We start from the raw sequence: 20,353 nt of genomic DNA, 5'->3' as shown, positions 1-20,353 counted from the left end.
AGTTCCCTGAGAACCTACCTTCAGCCCCCCTGGTGCTGCTTCATAGGCAGCATGAAATGGCCCTGCGCTCTGTGCTCAGAAGAGGAGCACCGAGTGGCAAAAATGGGTCATTCCTGGGGGCGTGCCAGGGCGGGGAACTCGGAAATGCCAGTACGACACATCCTACGTGTCATCTGGCCACCACTTCCCCCAGTCCGACTTTCCATGGCTAGACAGCTGAAATCGGCTGTCTAGCCATGAATGCAGGGCAGCTGAACCGCGGAGAGGACGATCCCCTCTGAGCTTCTCCTGCCCTGCATTGGATAGGCGATCACCTCCGAGTTCAGAAGCAGCCGCCTATCCCAGTAGGATTGCTCTCTCCATCATTTTACTTGTAGTACTTACTAGTGTAAGTAGTTTTAAAGGTTACATACTCAAGGCCATATTCAGGAAAAAGCTAAAATGGTAGTTAAGAAGCTGCGGGTTGAATGTGACTGTGATACATTTTATAATTATGTCCAAGACTTGGTTTTTAAAGAAAATGTAGGCATCACAGCTGGCCTAGATGGATGTTTAGTTAAATTGATCTCTGGCATATATGTAAAACCAATGTCAGCTAAAATGTACATTCACTTCCATTTTGGCAATTTACCCAATGTTAGTAACGTAAATACATGGCACAAATAGCAAGAGAACCTCAAAGGTGCTTTGGAGGTCTTGTGTGAAAACATTTTTAGGGTGCAATCCTATGCATGTTTAGACAGAAAAAGTCCTGCAACTCCCATGCTGGCTAGGGCATGCTGGGGGCTGCTCTACACCAAGGTTTTATCCCACAACTTTACTGGGCTTCCTCTTCTGGACTGTTTGTGGGATTCAGATTGGCTCCTTTAACATGGCTGACACTGGCTGTTTCTCAGGGGATTTCTTTCTCTGCAAGTTCTGTGTTTCATTATACAGCCACTAGATGGCGTTGTGGTATAGCACAATTACAGAAATTCATGCGGCCATTATAGCACTTCATTGTGCTTCTAGGGAAAATGCCACAATTTCCCCGATCTCAAAAAAGCCAGGATAAAGTTCATAAAGCACAAGAGAGGCCCTGGAGGATGACAATGTTGTGTAAAGGACCCGCAAACTTCCATGAGTGACCGATCACAAGTGCACAATAAAAGCCTCCTATGGAAAAGCCCTGGGAATTGTAGGACTTCCTTTCTATCTAAACATGCATAGGACTGCACCCTTAGAAAACTATTATGTTAGAATGAAATATCCATCCATATGTTGGGATACTCAATAGTCAACTTCAGACATAACAGTCTTGCTCCAGTAACAAAATCTACAAGTCCTAGTCCCTGACAGTGGTGCAGTTACATAATTCTAATGAACTTAATGGTCTTCTGGGGTAAATGTGGCAAGCCAACCCTGTTGAACTGTGGGGGGGCTTGCTCAGTCTGCTGAGTGGGGGTCTGTATGTGTGCCCCAGTGTCTTGTTCTGATGGCGCCACTGTTCCCTGACTTACCCCCAATTCTAGCATTGGCCATGCTGGCTAGGGATGATGGACTGAGAAAAAGTGCTTTGTCCATGTGCTTGCTTCTCCTTTCTCTTTTTCACTTTAGGCACTACTTCCAGAGTTTGTTAAACCACAGTTTCCCATTATGTCTAACCTGAGAAACTGTGATTTAAGCTCTGACTATAAACCAGGATTGCAAACCATGGTTTGATCCAGGTTTGTAAGCTGGCATTGTAGTCCAAGCTTAAGCCACAGTTTCCCTGTTTAAACATAATGGGAAACTGTACTTTAATGGAGCCCAGAAAACATGAACACAGTGCTCATTCTCAGTCTGCTAAATCATGGTTAATTGGACCAAGTTCATTATGACTGAATTGGGCTAACGAAACAATGACATTACTGCTTCACCCAAATTTCAGCCCACTCTCTGGATTGTGTGAGGACTAGTTCACATTTTTTAAGCCTGAATTTTTAGGGATGTCAGAGAATTCCGTGATGGATCTCAGTGAGGCCGAATGCCAGTGCATTCGGCCCCCCGAAATCCGTCGCGGAACGAAGCCCTTGCCCCCCCAACCCATGAAAGGCGCACGGAACGAAGTCCCTGCCGTCCCCACCCCATGAAAGGCACGCGAAACGGAGCACTTACCTGCTCCCATCCGCGCTGCTTTGCGAATGACGGCCGTCCTGCGGCCGCCATTCGCTTCCTCCTCTTCATAGCCGTGATAGGCTACGTAAATACTTATGTAGCCTATCACGGCTAACGCAGGGACGCCATTTGCGTCCCTGCAGATGCCATGATAGGCTACTTAAGTATTTATGTAGCCTATCACAGCGGGGGGGGGGGAACCTAGCATACGCAAATGGCGGCGGCTACCTCCATTTGCATACGCTGGGGTATTTTCCCCCTGCCGTGATAGGCTACGTAAGTATTTATGTAGCCTATCACGGTGGGGGGGGGGGAACCCAGAGTACGCAAATGGTGGTGGCTACTGCCATTTGCATATGCTGGGGTTTTTTCCCCCCTGCCGTGATAGGCTACGTAAATATTTACGTAGCCTATCATGGCTCAATACAGGGACGCAAATGGCGGCGGCTATGACAGCCGCCTTTTGCGTCCCTGCAGGGCTGCCCAGCGGCCAGATATCCAGCTGTGGGTGGCCAGAGGCGGCTGGCAGCTCCGCAGTTTGGCTGCAGAGCGGAGCCAGCCGGGCAGGATTCCGGGGGGAGGGACGGAGCGCCTCCCCCCCACCGCGGATTGCCCGGCGCGGAGCCAGGTAGGTGTTTCATACATCCCTACCTGAAATGCAACTTACATTAGATAAATATGTTGTCTGAAACACTTATCACACAACCATAAATCACCATTTGCATTCTAGCCACATTAGGAAGATTCATGCTTTGTGATAGCATGTAAAAGTGCAGTGTTATTCTCATAATGAACAATTCAGGAAATCAAATGCTGAAGCACACAGGGCAGTCATGATGGAAAGGAAAAGGGTGCATAGCCATGCAGAGAGGTTTGTGCATTGGCCCTGGATCAACATTCATAGAGTAGATTTCATGGCATCAGTATGTATGAATTGATTTAAAACTTGGTCTAGTGGAAAGGAAAGAGAACATACAAACAAATGAATCTCCTAATCTTGGAAATGAAGAGTAAAGACATTTGAATTGTGCTGACCGTTATCAATGTTTCAAATATCAATCTTTCTCTGTCTCTCTGTCTCTCTCTGTCTCTCTGTCTCTCTCTCTCTCCCTCTCTCTCTCTCACACACACACGGTGAAAACGATTAAATAATGTATTTTTGCCAAGGTATTTGATGTTTTGCATCAGATATACAGTCTTTCATCACCACATTCCTCTATTGTTCATCTTAATGTGAAACAGACGTTCTTCCAACCAAAGAATAGAATGCTTTATAGAAGAGAATAGGGGAAAGTCAGAAAGGGTGTAAGAGGGAAGAGGAGAGAACAGCCGTCAAGTAATCATATTACTGTCACAACTAGCGGTGGGCTCCTTATAGCTAGAAAAAAAACCTGACCAACCTCCTTACACATTTACACTTTACGTGTAAGGCTTTTTGATTAAAAGTGAGTGCACAGTGATCATAATTTAAAGCATGCTTCCCCAGCCTAGTGCTCTCCAGATGTTTGGACTACAACTCTCAGCTTTCCTGACCTTTGGCCATGCTGAATGGGGCTGATGGGAGCCGAAATCCAAAACATCTGGAGGGTGCCAGGTTGGAGAAGTTTAGGCAGAGCTGTTCCAAGAAGCACAACCCTACAAATGCAGATGAACATCTAATGGAATGATGACATAGCTTTCCTAGAATTACTACCCTTAGGGATGACACTTCTGGAAATTATTCCATTGAACAATGAGCATCTGGTTAGATACTGAATGAAATTTAGTTAGGTTAATGGATGAAATTCATAATTTTCCAAGGACTCACACAAAATCTATGTCCCAAAGAACTAACAATGACTCTCTAAATAGCTATAACAATCTTGTTTGTCCCTACCCATATCAAAGGTTAGTAAAGTAGCAGGGAAATCAGATCATTGCTTGAGCATCTTGCAACTTGAGGTGAGTTGGGTGGCTACCAGACAGAAGATTTCTCAGTGGTGGCAACTTATTTATGATCAGTGGAGGCTGGTGGCTCCGATATCAGTGGGGTGCTGAATCCGCTCTGTGTTTCAGTCAGAACCAATCAGTATTCTAAAGGAGCTATAAAAGGTGCTTCACACCTTGTGTAGCTCCTTTGGAGTTCTGACTGGTTCTGACTGAAACCTAGAGCAGATTCACCACCCCACTGACATCAGAGCCACCAGCCACCACTGCCAGAAGGATTCATGTGACACCTACTATCCTTTTGGCACCAGGCAATGACCTTTTCATTTTCCCAAAACTTTTCAGATGATTTTTTAATCCAGTTGACTGTTTTATGCAACTTTTATATTGTTGAGACTGTTCGCTAATTTTACTTTTATTTGTTTACATTTGTAATATGATTGAAGAACAGTATAAAAATATTTTTAATAAATAAATATATGGAATAAGTAACCCTAAAAATGGTTACTCAGAAGTACATCCAATGAGCTTATTGTAGCAAACATGTTTAGGATTACCATCTCAGTCTGATAAACAAGAGCAGACTTCCCCAACCTGGTGTCCTCCAGATGTGTTGGACTACAACCCCCATAATTCCCATAAAGCATGGCATTATGGGAGCTGTAGTCCAACACATCTGGAGGGCACCAGGATGGAGAACGCTGAACAAGGGTATCCATAGTGGAAATCAGCTGTAGTCAATTACTGTTTGACATTACAATAGCATATCAGACAACTGGATCTTGTAGAAGTTAAACCAGGTCAAGGAAACAATCACATAGCAAAGTTTTAGTATGGTTTCTAATTTCTCACACTCTCATAATGGACCATCGCTTGACTTCAATTGGAATGAAGCACTTATTGATTATTTTTTTTAAAAGAGGGGGGGAAGAAAGATAAAAAGGAGGTTAAAAAAAACGCCCCATATGAAAATTCCATTTAGAGGCATTTCAAATCACTTTGAACAGTATGAGCTTGGGACCTTAATCATTTCAAAACTGAAGAGCTGTTTGAATTTTCTGAGGAAAGGATTTCATTTAAGTAACTCAGTGCGGTCTTTTAGATTTTTGAGAGTCCTTCATCCTGGAATTGAAGTCTCGTAACTGGACGTGACTCAAAAATGCAGCACTCTTCACAATCAGCGGCGTACAATTTGGAGAGCATTTCAACTTAAGTTGAGATTGCTCTGCACGATAATGACGACATTCCCCCCATTAACCTTCAGATTGTTCTTTGGGACAAACAACGTGTGATGCTGAGTGGCATGATTTTTCTTTCCTGTGAATATTTTATTTATTTATTTATTTAAGTGTAAAATAGCCTCAGAGGCTGTAACTGAGAGCAGAAAAGCAGCATAGGGGAGGGGATGATTAACCCTTTCCCTTTCCTACCATTATTTCACTCACAATTCCCTTCCCTCACTTTCTGCCTCACCCTGACTTTGGGCCGTATGACGTATTTCCTGCAGAAAGAATGCTTGTTGGATCCTGTATCTTTCTCCTGATAGATGGAAAGGCAGCTGAGGGAGGAGTGTGATTCTGAGCACACAAAGAGCAGAAAGGGAAAGGGTTAAGCAGCGCATCTGCCACTGTTCTTCCACTTTCAATTTCAGCCTCTGAAGCTGTTTTTCATTTAAAAGACCCAAACCAGTGGAAGAAAGATTGCAGATCCCTTCTCTCTCCCGTTTTAAGAGCAAGAACATGTTTGTCTTGTACCCAAACAAAGTTTTTTACCAGGGCTGGGGAACCTGTGGCCCTTCAGATGTTGTCGGACTACAGCTCCCATCCTCCCTGACCATTGTCCATGCTGACTGGGGCTGATGGGAGTTGATGTCCTGCAACATCTGGAGAGGCACAGGTTCTGCTGCTCTGCTTTACACAGTTCAACCTGTATATCAGTCTTTCCAAACTTTGGACACAAACAGCTTTGCTTTTGGACTGTGTAAAACAGCCTTCCCTGACCTGGCACCCTCCAGAGTTGGTGGCCTACAACTCCCAACATGGCCAGTACAAGAGGAAAAATCCCCCCCATCAGAGGGAGCCCACCTCTGTGCTCTTGCATGAGTCATCCCATTCTGGGCATATCTCTTGATTAGAAGAAAGCACAGATTAGAAGGAAGCACTGTCTCTCCCACAGCAGTGCAACAGGCATCCTCCATTAAAGGGTGGGTAATTCTGCTGTGTCTCCTTTTGGGAAGTTGCTTTATTTTCTTTGTTTAAACATATCTACCCTCTTTTTCCACCTTCAGTGCTCAAGAAGCTTTTGAATGTTCCAGTCCCACTTGCTGCAAAGTCAGGGCAGAGTTAACTAATCCTCAGTGAAGGCTGATTGGAAGGATGTAAGATCAGAACAGGAAATGGAAAACATGCAGGGATGCAAAAGGCAGCTCATAGCTCCTTACATAGTGGGGGGAGGACTGGGAGGGATCACAGGAACTTTTAATTGTTGAAATCAAATGATGTATTTTTCATGGCAGTTAGCATACTCTCATGGCCACATTAGGGCATCCCACCAGCACAGTTTGGGAATGACTTTTCTGTATATACAAACACAGGGAATTAATCTTCATGAACAGCGCTAAAATGCAAGGCTGGGGTTTGCTAGCCTTAAAAAACATCAGAAGAGGCACCACAAGCCAGCACTATTTCACCCTTCTCTCTGGCTCCTGCCCCGAAACACAAAGATATTGTTTTTTATGTTGCAGAACTTCCAGTTTCCAAGTGATTTGTATATTTGCCATGCAAATCTAAACAGCAGCCCTTCTGTTTTCAACAGGGCTTCCTTCACATTTTTCCTAAGAGAATGCAGAATATGTTGATTTAACCCATCCACCCACCCACTCCAACCCACCCTGGCTTTTGGATGTATGACATGCATCCAGGAAAAAGGATGCTTGTGGGACACTAGAGGCATAATACAATCTGCATCCTGCATGTTTCAAAAATACTTTAAAAGCCTCTGATGTACAGGAGGCATTTAGCCCAAGCAGATTCAAGGCACTCTACAAATGTCTGAACATTCGCGACTCAAGAGAGCTTCATCAGGAACAAGTAGCACATCCTCAAATACCACATTTCAAAGAAGAAAGAAAATATTTGGTTTTGATTACAATGGTACACTTTAGAAATGCAGTCACTTAACTGTATATTCCTTGTGACTGGTTGAGTAAATGTTATTACATACTTTGGTATCAGAGATAAGATGTATGATTGGTTAGGCAATAGTGGTACAGGAACAATTCTCATGGTTGTTTTCTCTCAAGTGACTATTTAGCACACGCGCACACGCAACATGGATCCCTGATCTTCAGATGCTTTTGCTTCTGAAGTAGTTTTGTGTGAAGAAGGTACACACAGTAGCTGGGATTCAAAGAGGCCCATGCGTGCATGCAGAGTGCTTTCATGCACACATGGTAGGCAGAATTGCTGATTTTATCTTCCAACAGTATTCCATCACACCCCATAGGGTGCTGCTGCAGAGGGTCTGTTGAAGTTTGGGGCAGCGTTTGGAGTCCAGCTGCCACTAGAAGCCCCCATGCACATGCAGTACACCACCCAAGGCCCTTTCAATCCAAACCAGGCACATGGATCCCAGATGGATAGTTATTCGCCTTTGGGTGCTGAAGCAGATATCTGTGCATTGCTGAAATAACTAGATAGACTGTCTGAGTTGTGCCCTCTTACACATGCATGAAGCATTGTTTTATATGAAGGCAAAGCAGTGGGATGTTTTCCACATGCAACACAATCCCATATCAGATTGCGCATACAAGGAAGATACGTGCATTTGACCATTTTCCCCACATGCAGACGGATGTACTTCTTGCACCTGCCCCACCTGTCACACACACATGGAAGGAGATTGCTAGATCAGGGTATGAGACATTAGGATGTATCCTGGTTTTTCACTTCTCTGCATGTTTGTCCCTTTGTTGTCCTTCTTATAGGTGGACTTAGGCCTTCTCCGCTTTGTATCTGCTGTTGGGACCCAGGGAGCCATCTCAAAAGAAACTAAAAAATGGTATTATTTGAAAACGTATCGCGTGGATATCAGCTCCAATGGAGAAGACTGGATTTCAGTTAAAGATGGAAATAATAAACCATTGGTAAGAGTTTACATCTGCATGAGTCTCCACTACTCAAGGATTTCTAACATGTTTTATTACTTGTAGCTATTCTTTTCAAAGAAAATATTAGCTGCCTCAAATCAGCAGTAGAGAGACACGAGCCTGAACCATCACATTTTTCTTTTTAGTTACATTTTCGTTTTCATGGTCTCTTTAATATAAACTATGAAAAATAAAGAAGATGACTTTCTTTGCATTTGTTTTCCCCCTCAAGAGAAAGGATCTAGTTGCCTAGAGAGAAGAGGAAACCCAGGTGTATTTGGTGAAAAAAAAATGAAGTGGGTCCCACTTAATGGTAGATCTGTGATATGAAAAGGACAAAGAAGAGTATTGAGTTCTGGAAGTTGACATATACGGTTCCAATTCACTACCATTGTTTTCCCAAAGTTAGCCCAATGTCTGTCTGTCTTTCTTTCTTTCTTTCTTTCTTTCTTTCTTTCTTTCTTTCTTTCTTCGACGCTTGGGTTTTGTGCAAAAACATGCTGTATATATTCTATTCCATTAACAAAAAGATTTCTAGACATGTAATTATTCTGAAAGAAATACAGCTTTGTACGATTCAACCAGATGGGTATCTTTTTCTTGATTTGGTATAGACACCATGATATTTGTGAATGTTCACCAGTCAAAGCCCAAAATATCCCACACCATTGAAACTTGTGTTTAGAACCATTCCTAAAGGTCTTACACAAAGCAACACTTGTACTTCTGTGACACTTCCTTAACATGCATAAGAGATAACAACCTGGCTGTTTCATCCTGTTTGTCTTCTCTTATTGAAAGAGAGCCAAACTTTAGCACAGGCCTTGGCCTAGCTTTCCTGTGCAATTAATATTAATAAGTTAAACAGATGGTTGGTAGTAAATATAGTCAATGTTTGCAAGACATTTCTGCTGACCTTATTCCATGGCCGCTTCCTTCCCATTGAAAAAGTAAGAGCAATTCTTAGCAAGACTGTGATGGAAAAAATAGATTAAACATAGAAGATGCAACATGGACAGTATTCAGTGTGATAAGGGCTGAATCTACACATAGCAGTTATACCATTATCATGCCATTATCATAACTATTGCTGCACATGACACCAATGGGCACCAATAGTTATGATAATGGCATGATAATGGTATAACTGCTATGTGTAGTTTCAGCCAAGGTTTACTACTGTGCAAAAACCAAGATAGAGAATAGTGGTTTCAACTGAGCTAGTTTTACAGTGAAGAAGAAGAAGAAGAAGAAGAAGAAGAAGAAGAAGAAGAAGAAGAAGAAGAAGGTGTTAAGTGCACAGGTTGATGAACTAAAGGTTTTTTTATGGGACAGTCAGATTCCTTTGCTATATTTTGCCCTCAGCAAAGGTCAAAACAGGAAGAGATGGGGAAAGGTGTAAGAAATTACTGCCCATAAAAGGAGAAAAGGCGAAGATCAGGAAACTGGGCTTTTGCATTGTTTAATGAAGAAGGAAATTAGTCACCTTCCTTGATCTCAGTCAATGGAGAACCTGACTTTCTTATGGTAGAACTTTCTCAAATGGCCTTGACAGATGCATCATCTGTTTGTATAGCTTTATCGGTTTGGCTTAATGAGAGGGGGGCAAGAAGAGACATAGAAAACAGAATGAATATGCAGTAGCAGCAAACAAATCTAGACGATTTCATGAACAGTTAAAGAAGATCCTTCAGATTATATAAATAATTCTGCAAAATGGAATTACCCATAGGAGAGATGAGGCATTTATATTACTTGGTCTAAATGTCCCATTATCTTTGGAGTTAGTGATGTTGAACTCAATGATTGCAATCCAGTAACTGTCCTTAAACCCACAGGGTTCAAACACTCCATGGTGGATTTAAGCTTATCTAGGAAGTCCTCAATTGCCACAAGGAGTCACAGAAATTCAGTGACTGGTTATGACCTCCTTTACCTATATCCCTTCCATGCTTTGTGGAATTGGTGTTTGTTTATTATTATTAAACACTTATTTATGGGCTGATAAGACAAGGTTTCTAACATATTTAAGAGGAATTGCATTTCTTCCTCTTTTTCTGTAGGTGTTCATAGGAAACACCAACCCCAGTGAGATTGCCTACAGAACTTTCCCCAAGCCAGCCCTGACGCGGTTTGTTCGAATCAAACCTGTAACCTGGGAAACTGGGATATCACTAAGATTCGAAGTGTATGGCTGTAAAATTACGGGTAAGGTTTTTGCTTTTTTCGCTTTTATTTTAAGGAGAATTGCCACTCCTATTTTGCAAGTGTTTGCAGAAGAGAAAATAAATATAATAAGGCAGGAATCATATGTAGACTTGCCTGAGTGGGAGCAAGCCCCATTGAATGCAGTGGGACTTACTTCTGAGTAAACTTGCAAAGGAGTGTGCTGCAAGGTAATTGGAGAGTCTTTATTACTGTTCCATGTTCCAAATATTTGCATATGTTATACTATGAAAATCTAAAGATACATTATTCTAAGAATCAATATTATTGCTGTATTGCTCATTCCAGCATCCAACAAACAGTATGTGATGCTCAGTTTTACCACTGTGGCTACTGACAGGACTATGAAGATGTTTAAACAGGCCCAGTAACTGTCTATGCCCTGCCATGTGTACTTCCCATAATGATATTCTTAAATGGCGATTCCCCAGGTGCATGGACCACATAATGGACCTGCTTCGGATGCAAAATGGGTAGATGGACTCACTTCCATAGTTTAGCTGCTAATGGCATCTTTATACTACATTGGTCTTCCCAGAATAATGGAGAAGATATGCATATGCGTAGCACAGGAACTGAGTGGTACAATGTGTACAAAGAACACATGGCAACTCTTCAGATGCTACAACGTTAATGCCAGGTGTATGCATTAAGCCCAAGCTGAAATATTAATCAAGTCTAATCTATTCTATCTGCAAAGTAAATTCGGCAGTGAATTATCTAGTCTCCGCCCAGACATCTGGATGTTCAGCCATCAATGTAGTGAGAACTTCAGTGCTAGACAGATGGGAAAATAGACAGCCACTACTCTGCCTTCTGTGAGTGTTCTCTCCTGGGAAGGACTGCTATATGTAGTCATGTGAGTTATTGCCTCCCAAATCAGACATTTCAAGGCTGCAGAGACATGGCACAGAAAAGGTCAATAACAAATTATTAGAGGTGGCTGCTCCATTCCAGCAATCCCTGTGTCTAATGACTTCCTCCATTCACTTCCATGGAAGACAAGCACTGCACAAAATTCTTTTGCATGTGCAGAGCAGTAAAATTCCTTTGTGCGTGCACTCCTTTGAAGTAAATGCAGGAATGCAGCCTTTTCCCTAGGCATATCACACTACACTCTGCACAGGAAGAATGGACTTCTAAAAGTCAGATTTTTCTTCATACAAAAGAAGCATTTTAGAAGCAGAGAGCACACAGTGTAGATTTTAAGGCCTCACTGAATAATTGAAGGAAGTTGAGTAGGCAGCTCATTATATCTTTTTAGCTAAAATAAAATGCCATCTAAACAACCTCTGTTTAACTAAAAAGACTAATTCCACATTTCAAACTGTTGCAAGCACATTTTTCTGTCTTTATTTCTATGATTCCAAAAGAAACAGCATTTATAATGCAGTAAAATTGATGGATGGATATATGAATTTATGGCTAGAGGTGACAAAAATCAATTTTAAAAATAGTAAGAATATTTGTTATCATTCTTATTATAACAAACTGTACAATAATTATACCAAGAATGTAACTCTATGCACATCTACCAGAGAGTAAATCCCACTGATTTCAGTAGGACTTACGTCTGTGTAGACATGCATAGGATTGTTCTGTAATAGTCACATTTAAGAATACTTTGATTAAGTTTAAAAGTTCATAAGTTACTTTTGTAATTAAGAAATTAATTTTGATATCTCTGGAAAATAAAAGGGAAATGTTCTTCTCCCACAGAAGAATTTCTTTATGGGATTTTGTTAATTTCCCTACCTGTATTCTTTTAAGGAAGTAAAAAGTTGATCAGTCCTAAAATCAATTTAGGTATTAGAAAATCAAATACTATTTGAGTATTTTAAAGCTGATAGAATTGAAAGGACCATTCAACAAAGCGCCTTTGGCAAAGGAAGTCGATTCATCTGCCAGCCCCACACAAACATCCTATGAAGTAAACAGATATATTCTTCATGCATGGGAAGTGTGCATGGGGGTGGAGAGAGTTGGCTACTTGGTTTTAAGGGTAGTAAATGCAACAAAGTATAGTGTGGTGGTGAAGAGCATGGACTATGAAAAATCCCCCTCTTACCACTGGAATTCTGGGTTGGATCCAGCTTTAGTCATACTTAGAGCAGACTGTCTGGATCCAAACCACTTACCTACTGTACAAGATTATTGAAAGGATACTTATTGAAAGATTGTGAAGTGCTATGATCACTTAGAAGTCTGTATTATTATTATTATTATGATGGATTATGATTATGATTTAGATTATCCTTGCTCTGGCATGCTGGGAATGGTGTCTGGGCTCATCACTGACTCTCAGATTACTGCATCAAATGAATTTGAGCGAAACTGGATCCCAGAAAATGTCCGTCTTATAACAAGCCGTGTAGGATGGGCGCTACCGCCACCCACCACTCATACATATTCAAAGGAATGGCTCCAGATAGACCTTGGTGAAGAGAAGATAGTGCGGGGCATAATTGTCCAGGGAGGCAAACACAGAGAGAACAAGGTCTTCATGAGGAAATTCAAGATTGGATACCGCTACAATGGATCAGACTGGAAATGGATTATGGATGCCAGCAAAAAGAAGGCCAAGGTAAGATTGTGATCACTGTGTGGTGAAGAAGAGCTATGAAGCTCAGAGGCAGGGCACATGCTTTGGTTGCTGAAGGTCCCAGATTCAGTGCCTTGGATCAACAGCTAAAAATGATCAGGTAGCAGATGATGTGTAGAACCTCTGTCTGAGATGCCAGATAACTGCTGCTAGTCAGAGTGGGCAAAACTGGGCAAGATGGATGGTCTAACAAGGCAACTTCCTATGGATGAGTTGGCAGCGTTGTTGTCCTATGCAGGAGATGAATGGAAGAACATTATGCCAGAGCAGATGATGGTTTCTTACTTTTATATGGTGTTGTCAGTAGATAGATCGGCATTCTGCAATAAAACCCACACTGTGTGTTTGGGTTGCCCTGTGTTTGTCTTCCATGGCAGGCTGGTGTGGCTTCTCTTTCATACAGAATGGAAACACCCCCCCAGGCAATCTAGAGTAGCACCAGAAGTTAAGCTTCAAGTAAACCAGAGTTACATTTCTCATATCGGGTCATTCCTTGCACTCCCCACCTCCATCAAAAGGGAATTCTCTTACCTTCAAAGATATTATTTAGAAGTACACCTCTTCAAGTGTTCCAAACCCATGATGATTCTGTGCATTTCAGGCTGTCCCAGTCATACTGGTCTATCAATGCTATCACAATGCATTGACCTGCCTTGCCTCATTCTCACATAGCCTGATGCACATTTTTCTTTTCCTTGTGTAATCATACACTTGGGGTCCTTCTTACAGCACACTCTGAGTAGGGAAAGAATGTTTATTATGACCTGCAGTACCACTGGTGGCCAGCCAGAGCCATAACCAAGACAGCTGGGAAAGAGGTGTAACTGCCGAAGAGCAGTTAATACAAGATAATCCAGTTTTAAGACCCAATATGATCATAACAGATAACCCTTCTGACCATTACAGGTTAATTATATACAGTACAGATGAACTGGATACAATACCTTAAGAACTTAGCATTACGTTTGCCTCGACCAAGTTATCTTAGACATGTAACGTTTCTCCATTACATCACTCACAAACAGTTTGCCCTCAAAATGGGGACAGAGCTTTTCCAATAAGGATAGAGCATTGGGAGGAGGGGGATCCTTGAAAACAGACTGAGGCACCTTTTGAGAGTGGAGTTCTTGCATTCACAGATGCATCCCCCAGATCGGCCCAAGGTCACTCAGAGAACTTCATCACTCAGTGTGGATTTGAACTCTGGTCTCCCAGATCCTCCCCTTCATGGATCACTGCCTTGTTGTGGTGAAGGGGCTTGCATAACTCAGTGAAGCCATAAGCTATGCCATGCAGGGCCACCCAAACCGGACAGGTCATGGCAGAGAGTTCTGACAAAATGTGGTCCACTGGAGAAGGAAATGGCAACCCATTCCAGTATTCTTGCCAAGAAAACCCCATGGAACGTATCACAAGGCTAAAAGATATGACACCGGAAGATGAGCCCCTCAGGTTGGAAGGTGTCCAATATATTACTGGGGAAGAGCAGGGGGAATTTCCAAGTAGCACCAGAAAGAGTGAAGCGGCTGGGCCAAAGCCAAAAGGACACTCAGCTGTGGATGTGTCTGGTGGTGAAAAGAAAATCCGATGCTGTAAAGAACAATATTGTTTAGGAACCTGGAATGTAAGATCAATGAATCAAAGTAAGCTGGAGGTGGTCAAACATGAGATGGCAAGATTGAACATTGACATCTTGGGAATCAGCAAACTAAAATGGATAGACACGGGCGAATTTAATTCAGGTGACCATTATATCTACAACTGTGGGCAAGAATCCCTTTGAAGAAATGGAGTAGCACTTGTAGTCAATAAAAGGGTGGGAAAAGCAGTACTGCGGTACAATCTCAAAAACGACAGAATGATCTCAGTACGAATCCAAGGCAAACCATTCAACATCACAGTAATTCAAGTCTATGCCCCAACCACTGAGGCCGAAGAAGCTGAGGTTGATCGGTTCTATGAAGACCTACAACACCTTCTAGAACTAACACCAAAAAAAGATGTCCTCTTCATCATAGGGGATTGGAATGCTAAAGTAGGAAGTCAAGAAATCACTGGGATAACAGGCAAGCATGGCCTTGGTGTACAAAATGAAGCAGGACAAAGCCTAATAGAGTTCTGTCAAGAGAACACGCTGCTCATAGCAAACACTCTTTTCCAACAGCACAAGAGGCGACTCTACACATGGACATCACCAGATGGTCAATATCGAAATCAGATTGATTACGCCCTTTGCAGCCAAAGATGGAGAAGCTCTATACAGTCAGTAAAAACAAGACATGGAGCTGAATGTGGCTCAGATCATGAGCTGCTTCTTGCAAAATTTCGGCTTAAATTGAAGAACGTGGGGAAAACCACTAAACCATTCCGGTATGACCTAAATCATAACCCTTATGCATATACAGTAGAGGTGAGGAATAGATTTCAGGGATTAGACCTGATAGACAGAGTGCCTGAGGAACTATGGACAGAGGTCCGTAACATTGTTCAGGAGGCAGCAACGAAATCCATCCCAAAGAAAAAGAAATGCAAGAAAGCCAAGTGGCTGTCTGATGAGGCTTTACAAGTAGCTGAGGAAAGAAGGGAAGTGAAAAGCAAGGGAGAAAGGGGAAGACATATCCAACTGAATGCAGAGTTCCAGAGAATAGCAAGGAGAGACAAGAAGGCCTTCTTAAATGAACAATGCAAAGAAATCGAGGAAAACAATAGAATGGGAAAGACTAGAGATCTTTTCCAGAAAATCGGAGATATCAAAGGAACATTTTGTGCAAAGATGGGCATGATAAAGGAAAAAGAAGGCAGGGACCTAACAGAAGCAGATGAGACTAAGAAGAGGTGGAAAGAATACACAGAAGAACTATACAGGGAAGATCTGAATGTCCCTGATAGCCATGATAGTGCGGTCACTGAACCTGAGCCGGACATCCTCGAGAGTGAAGTCAAGTGGGCCTTAGGAAGCATTAGTAACAACAAAGCTAGCAGAGATGACAGTATTCCAGCTGAGCTATTTAAAATCCTAAAAGATGATGCTGTTAAAGTGCTGCGCTCAATATGCCAACAAATTTGGAACACTCAACAGCGGCCACAAGACTGGAAAAGGTCAGTTTACATTCCAATTCCAAAGAAGGGCAATGCCAAAGAGTGTTCAAACTACTGTACAGTTGCGCTCATTTCACATGCCAGCAAGGCGATGCTCAAAATCCTACAAGCTAGGCTTCAGCACTATGTGAACTATCGGAAGTACAAGCTGGGATCCAAAGAGGCAGAGGAACTAGAGATCAAATCGCCAACATTCGTTGGATCCTGGAGAAAGCAAGAGAATTCCAGAAAAGCGTCTATTTGTGCTTCATTGACTACGCTAAAGCCTTTGATTGTGTGGATCACAACAAACTCTGGCAAATTCTTAAAGAGATGGGAGTACCAGACCACCTTACCTGTCTCCTGAGAAACCTGTACGAGGGTCAAGAAGCAACAGTAAGAACCAGACATGGAACAACCGATTGGTTCAAAATTGGGAAAGGAGTACGACAAGGCTGCATATTGTCACGCTGCTTATTTAACTTATATGCAGAGTACATCATGAGAAATGCAGGGCTGGATGAATCACAAGTCGGAATTAAGATTGCCGGGAGAATTATCAGCAACCTCAGATATGCAGACAATACCACCCTAATGGCAGAATGCCTCTTGTTGAGGGTGAAAGTGGAGAGTGCAAAACGTGGTTTGAAACTCAACATTAAAAAAACTAAGATCATGGCATCTGGCCCCATCACTTCCTGGCATATAGAAGGGGAAGAAATGGAAGCAGTGACAGATTTTATTTTTATTTTCTTGGGCTCCAAGATCACTGCAGATGGTGACTGTAGCCATTAGGGGTGCACGAAAGTCACTTACCTGGTCTCACAGTTTTCGCGGTGGGGGGGAGGCGCTTCGCTGCTCTCGAAGTTCAGGCCGGGGGGGGAGGCTTCCCGCCTCGCCCCGGCCGAAATTCAGGCCGGGGAGGAGGCTTCCCGCCTCGCCTGGCCGCGAACGCGAAAGTTTAAAAAAAAAACAACACGCCCCCTGATAGGCTACGTGACGATTCACGTAGCCTATCATGGCTAGATCTGCAAAGTCAGCCATGATAGGCTACGTCAATCGTCACGTAGCCTATCACGGGTGACTTTAAAAAAAAAAAAAGCGCGTACGCTAATGGCGGCCCCCATAGGGAGCCGCTATTCACGTTCCTTTTTCGCCGTAGTCTACGTAAACATTTACATAGACTACAGTGACCAAATAAGGAACGGGAATGGCCGCCATTATCCGTACACGCTTTTTTTTTTTTTTTAAGTCACCCGTGATAGGCTACGTGACGATTGACGTAGCCTATCACGGCTGACTTTGCAAATCTAGCCGTGATAGGCTACGTGAATCGTCACGTAGCCTATCAGGGGGCATTTTTTTTTTTCTTTGATTGCAGTGGCGGCGGCGGCAGCCGGTCGAAAGACCGGCTGCCGCTCCCACCCCGCTCGAACACCCGCCGAACCGCCGGCCGGACCCGCCGCCGGGAGGGACATTCGGCGAAGGTAAGTCCCGTCCTGGGGGGGGTGCGGGGGCAGGGGGGGTTTGGAGGATTTCTCCCCGAAACTTGTTCGGGGGGCCGAACACGTTGGCGCTCGGCCCCCCGAAGTTTCGGGGAGAAATTCTCCGCCAACCCTACCATAAAGTGGGAAGAGTGAATGAATCAAACAATGAGATCTCACCACTTGTTTCCATTAAAAGATGTATGTTGTTCTGACATATTCTTCCAAACCCTAGGGGGAAAAATAGAGCACCATATGCATTTGATGTGACATAACTTATGCTGTTGTCCTTTTGTTATTAAATTCAAGGCAGTTGCCATCACTGTCAAAGCTAGCCATCTTGACAAAAATGAATGCTGGCAAACACATTAAGTCCACTCAGAGTTTTCATTTCTAACAAAAATAAGCTGCAGAGATTAGTACTTTTCTTTTTAAAAATGGATGTTGTATAACATATATAATCCTACTAAAATATTCGGTTTGTTTAATAATGTTTCTTCCATGAGGGAATTTGATAAATTCCTAGGATTTAGAAGACTTGTATATTTTAAAACAGGACCTAGGTATTTAAAAAAATGTTAATCAGGTTTGTCTGTACGCAGTGGTAACTACACTAATTAAAAGAATGAATTAAAAGCAGTTCTGTTCCTTGAAATGAAATGCAGTTTAGTCACTCATTAACTTCTTGGAAAAAAAATACTGTATGATAGAGCTCACCCCACACCAATGCATTTTGCTACACCAACCAGTTGGAGTGCACAATGTATTTAGTAAATGTTTACCCCACTTTTCCATTCAAGATATTTTAGATGGTATAAGATAACAATAATGGATTGTAAAACGTAGCCAATAAAGTTAAACAGCATTTTATAACATGCATAAAATAAGCAACACTATTAAAGAAAATGCCAACATCAAGTTTCCATATGTCTTAAAACATAGGTGACTGAGATTTTTTTAAAAAATTAACATACTTCAGTTGTCTTTAGTGGGCTTTGAATTCTACCAGTCTAATGAAATATTTCAGTTTAGACCTAAAATAATAAAGCTACTCCCCAGGGAATCTGTTTATGTGTGGCCTTTTTGCACTAGCAACGCTCCATGGACATATGTACCTCACAAATCTTGTTTCTCTTCCTGTGCCCCTTCCTGACCCCGCCACCTATTTGTCATTAGCTTCCTCTTTCTTCTTCCAGGACTTTGTCACAATTGGTACAAATGTCTCCTCTCCCCTGTTTCTGGTAATTTGAAATTGCATTCATTCTTCTAGAGTGTCTTAAGAACCCACTTTTTATTGGGAAGGGTCAAAGCTCAGTGGGTAGAGCCCACAGAAGGTCCAGGTTCAAACCCTGGCATCTCCCATTAAAAGGGAACTCAGTTAGTAGCACTGTAAAAGATCTCTCTTAGAGTTGACCATTCTGGGTTAGATGGACGAATGGTCTGACTCATAATAAGGCAGCTTCACCTTTTTTCCTGTTGCAAATACATTTCAGTTTCACTGAAACAACCCAATACACCAGATAGCAGATGAAATAATGTCTTTCCTCCCCTCACCCCCTTCTGAAATGATCGGTGTGTACGAATGAACAGTCATAATTAAATCACAGATAGGTCTAGACTACACAGCTGACACAAGACAATGATTCAGTGTAATTAGGATTCAAGGGACCATTAAACGTCTATTGAATTCTGTGCCTGTGTGTCAGTACATCGTTCTGGAACCTTTTATAGAAAAGTTTCCATTATTATATATTGCTATTTAAACGATAATTAAGGCTGGGTGCCATAGTTACAATTGCCTGTGCCTGCACTGTAAATAGCATTCTGTTTCAGAGCCCCTCCCATGCTGTAGGAAGCTTTTATGATATTGGAAACAAAATTTGACTATAAAATCCTAATAACCTCAGATTAGTTAAATATAAATAGCCATGCCCTCCCAATCCTAATAAGATGTATTTACTGAATGCTTTCAGTATACCGATTGATTCTGTTTTCTTAGATGTCTCTGAGGCTGCAATCCTAAACGCACCTTTAGGAACATAAGAAGAGCCATGCTGAATCAAACCAATGGCCCATCCAGTCCAGCATTTTGTTCACACAGTAGCCAACCAGCTGCCTATGGGAAACCCACAAGTAGGATATCAGTGCAACAGCATCCTCCTGCTTGTGTTCCCCAGCAACTGGCATGCAGAGGCTGCCTCTGATACTGGAGGTAATATATAGTCATCGTGATGAGTAGCCATCAATAGCCTTTGAACACAGTGGGATTTACTTCTCAATAAACATGCATAGTATTGCACTACAGAATTCAGAGTGTGTTACTGTAACCCCTGACTTTTATCATCTTCATTCATGTACTCATCATGGCAAAAGTTAATAACTTGGCTTCTGTTGTACCTTCCATTGGACTCTCAGCTGCTTGATCACTCCTTCCATTTTCCCATGTTTCCTTTTTAAAGCAGAGTTTTAAACTGTGACTTAAAGTAAATCAGCAAACCATGGTAATGATCAAATTGATTTGGTACCAACCATCATTTGTGTCGCTGCCCATACAATATCAAACTATGGTTAATTCTAGAAGGACAGTTGAGAAATTTCAGGAGATCCCACCCAGCATCAAGGTTATGGTTCAGATATAAGTTATGTTTGGTGGTATATTTTGTATTTATTTATTTATACAGGTTTATTTATTTATTTATTTATTTATGGTAATGTACAGAGGGTAGAGTATTGTTTTCAATTATGGGTCCACAG

At 42.2% G+C, this 20,353-nt stretch overlaps 1 protein-coding gene across 16 annotated transcripts in view; it reads left to right on the top strand.

Annotated features, from left to right (window-relative positions):
• NRP1 (neuropilin 1) overlaps positions 1-20,353 on the top strand; it is a 233,159-nt gene that overhangs the window by 144,658 nt on the left and 68,148 nt on the right. For all 16 annotated transcript variants that reach the window (XR_014792444.1, XR_014792443.1, XR_014792438.1 and 13 more), the window contains 3 exons: positions 8,048-8,206; positions 10,273-10,417; positions 12,685-13,019. Coding sequence is in view for 8 of the 16 variants with exons in the window: in XM_084859198.1 (XP_084715324.1) it covers positions 8,048-8,206; positions 10,273-10,417; positions 12,685-13,019 (639 nt within the window). In the remaining 8 variants the exon portion in view is untranslated. The remainder of the gene's footprint in view (positions 1-8,047; positions 8,207-10,272; positions 10,418-12,684; positions 13,020-20,353) is intronic.

The sequence above is a fragment of the Heloderma suspectum genome, chromosome 5, assembly GCF_057233095.1.
Source record: "Heloderma suspectum isolate Gila_16-S chromosome 5, 16-S_ref, whole genome shotgun sequence".
Lineage (NCBI taxonomy): Eukaryota > Metazoa > Chordata > Lepidosauria > Squamata > Helodermatidae > Heloderma > Heloderma suspectum.
The sequence above is the reverse complement of the archived record's forward strand: the minus strand, read 5'-3'. Positions and strand labels throughout refer to the sequence as shown.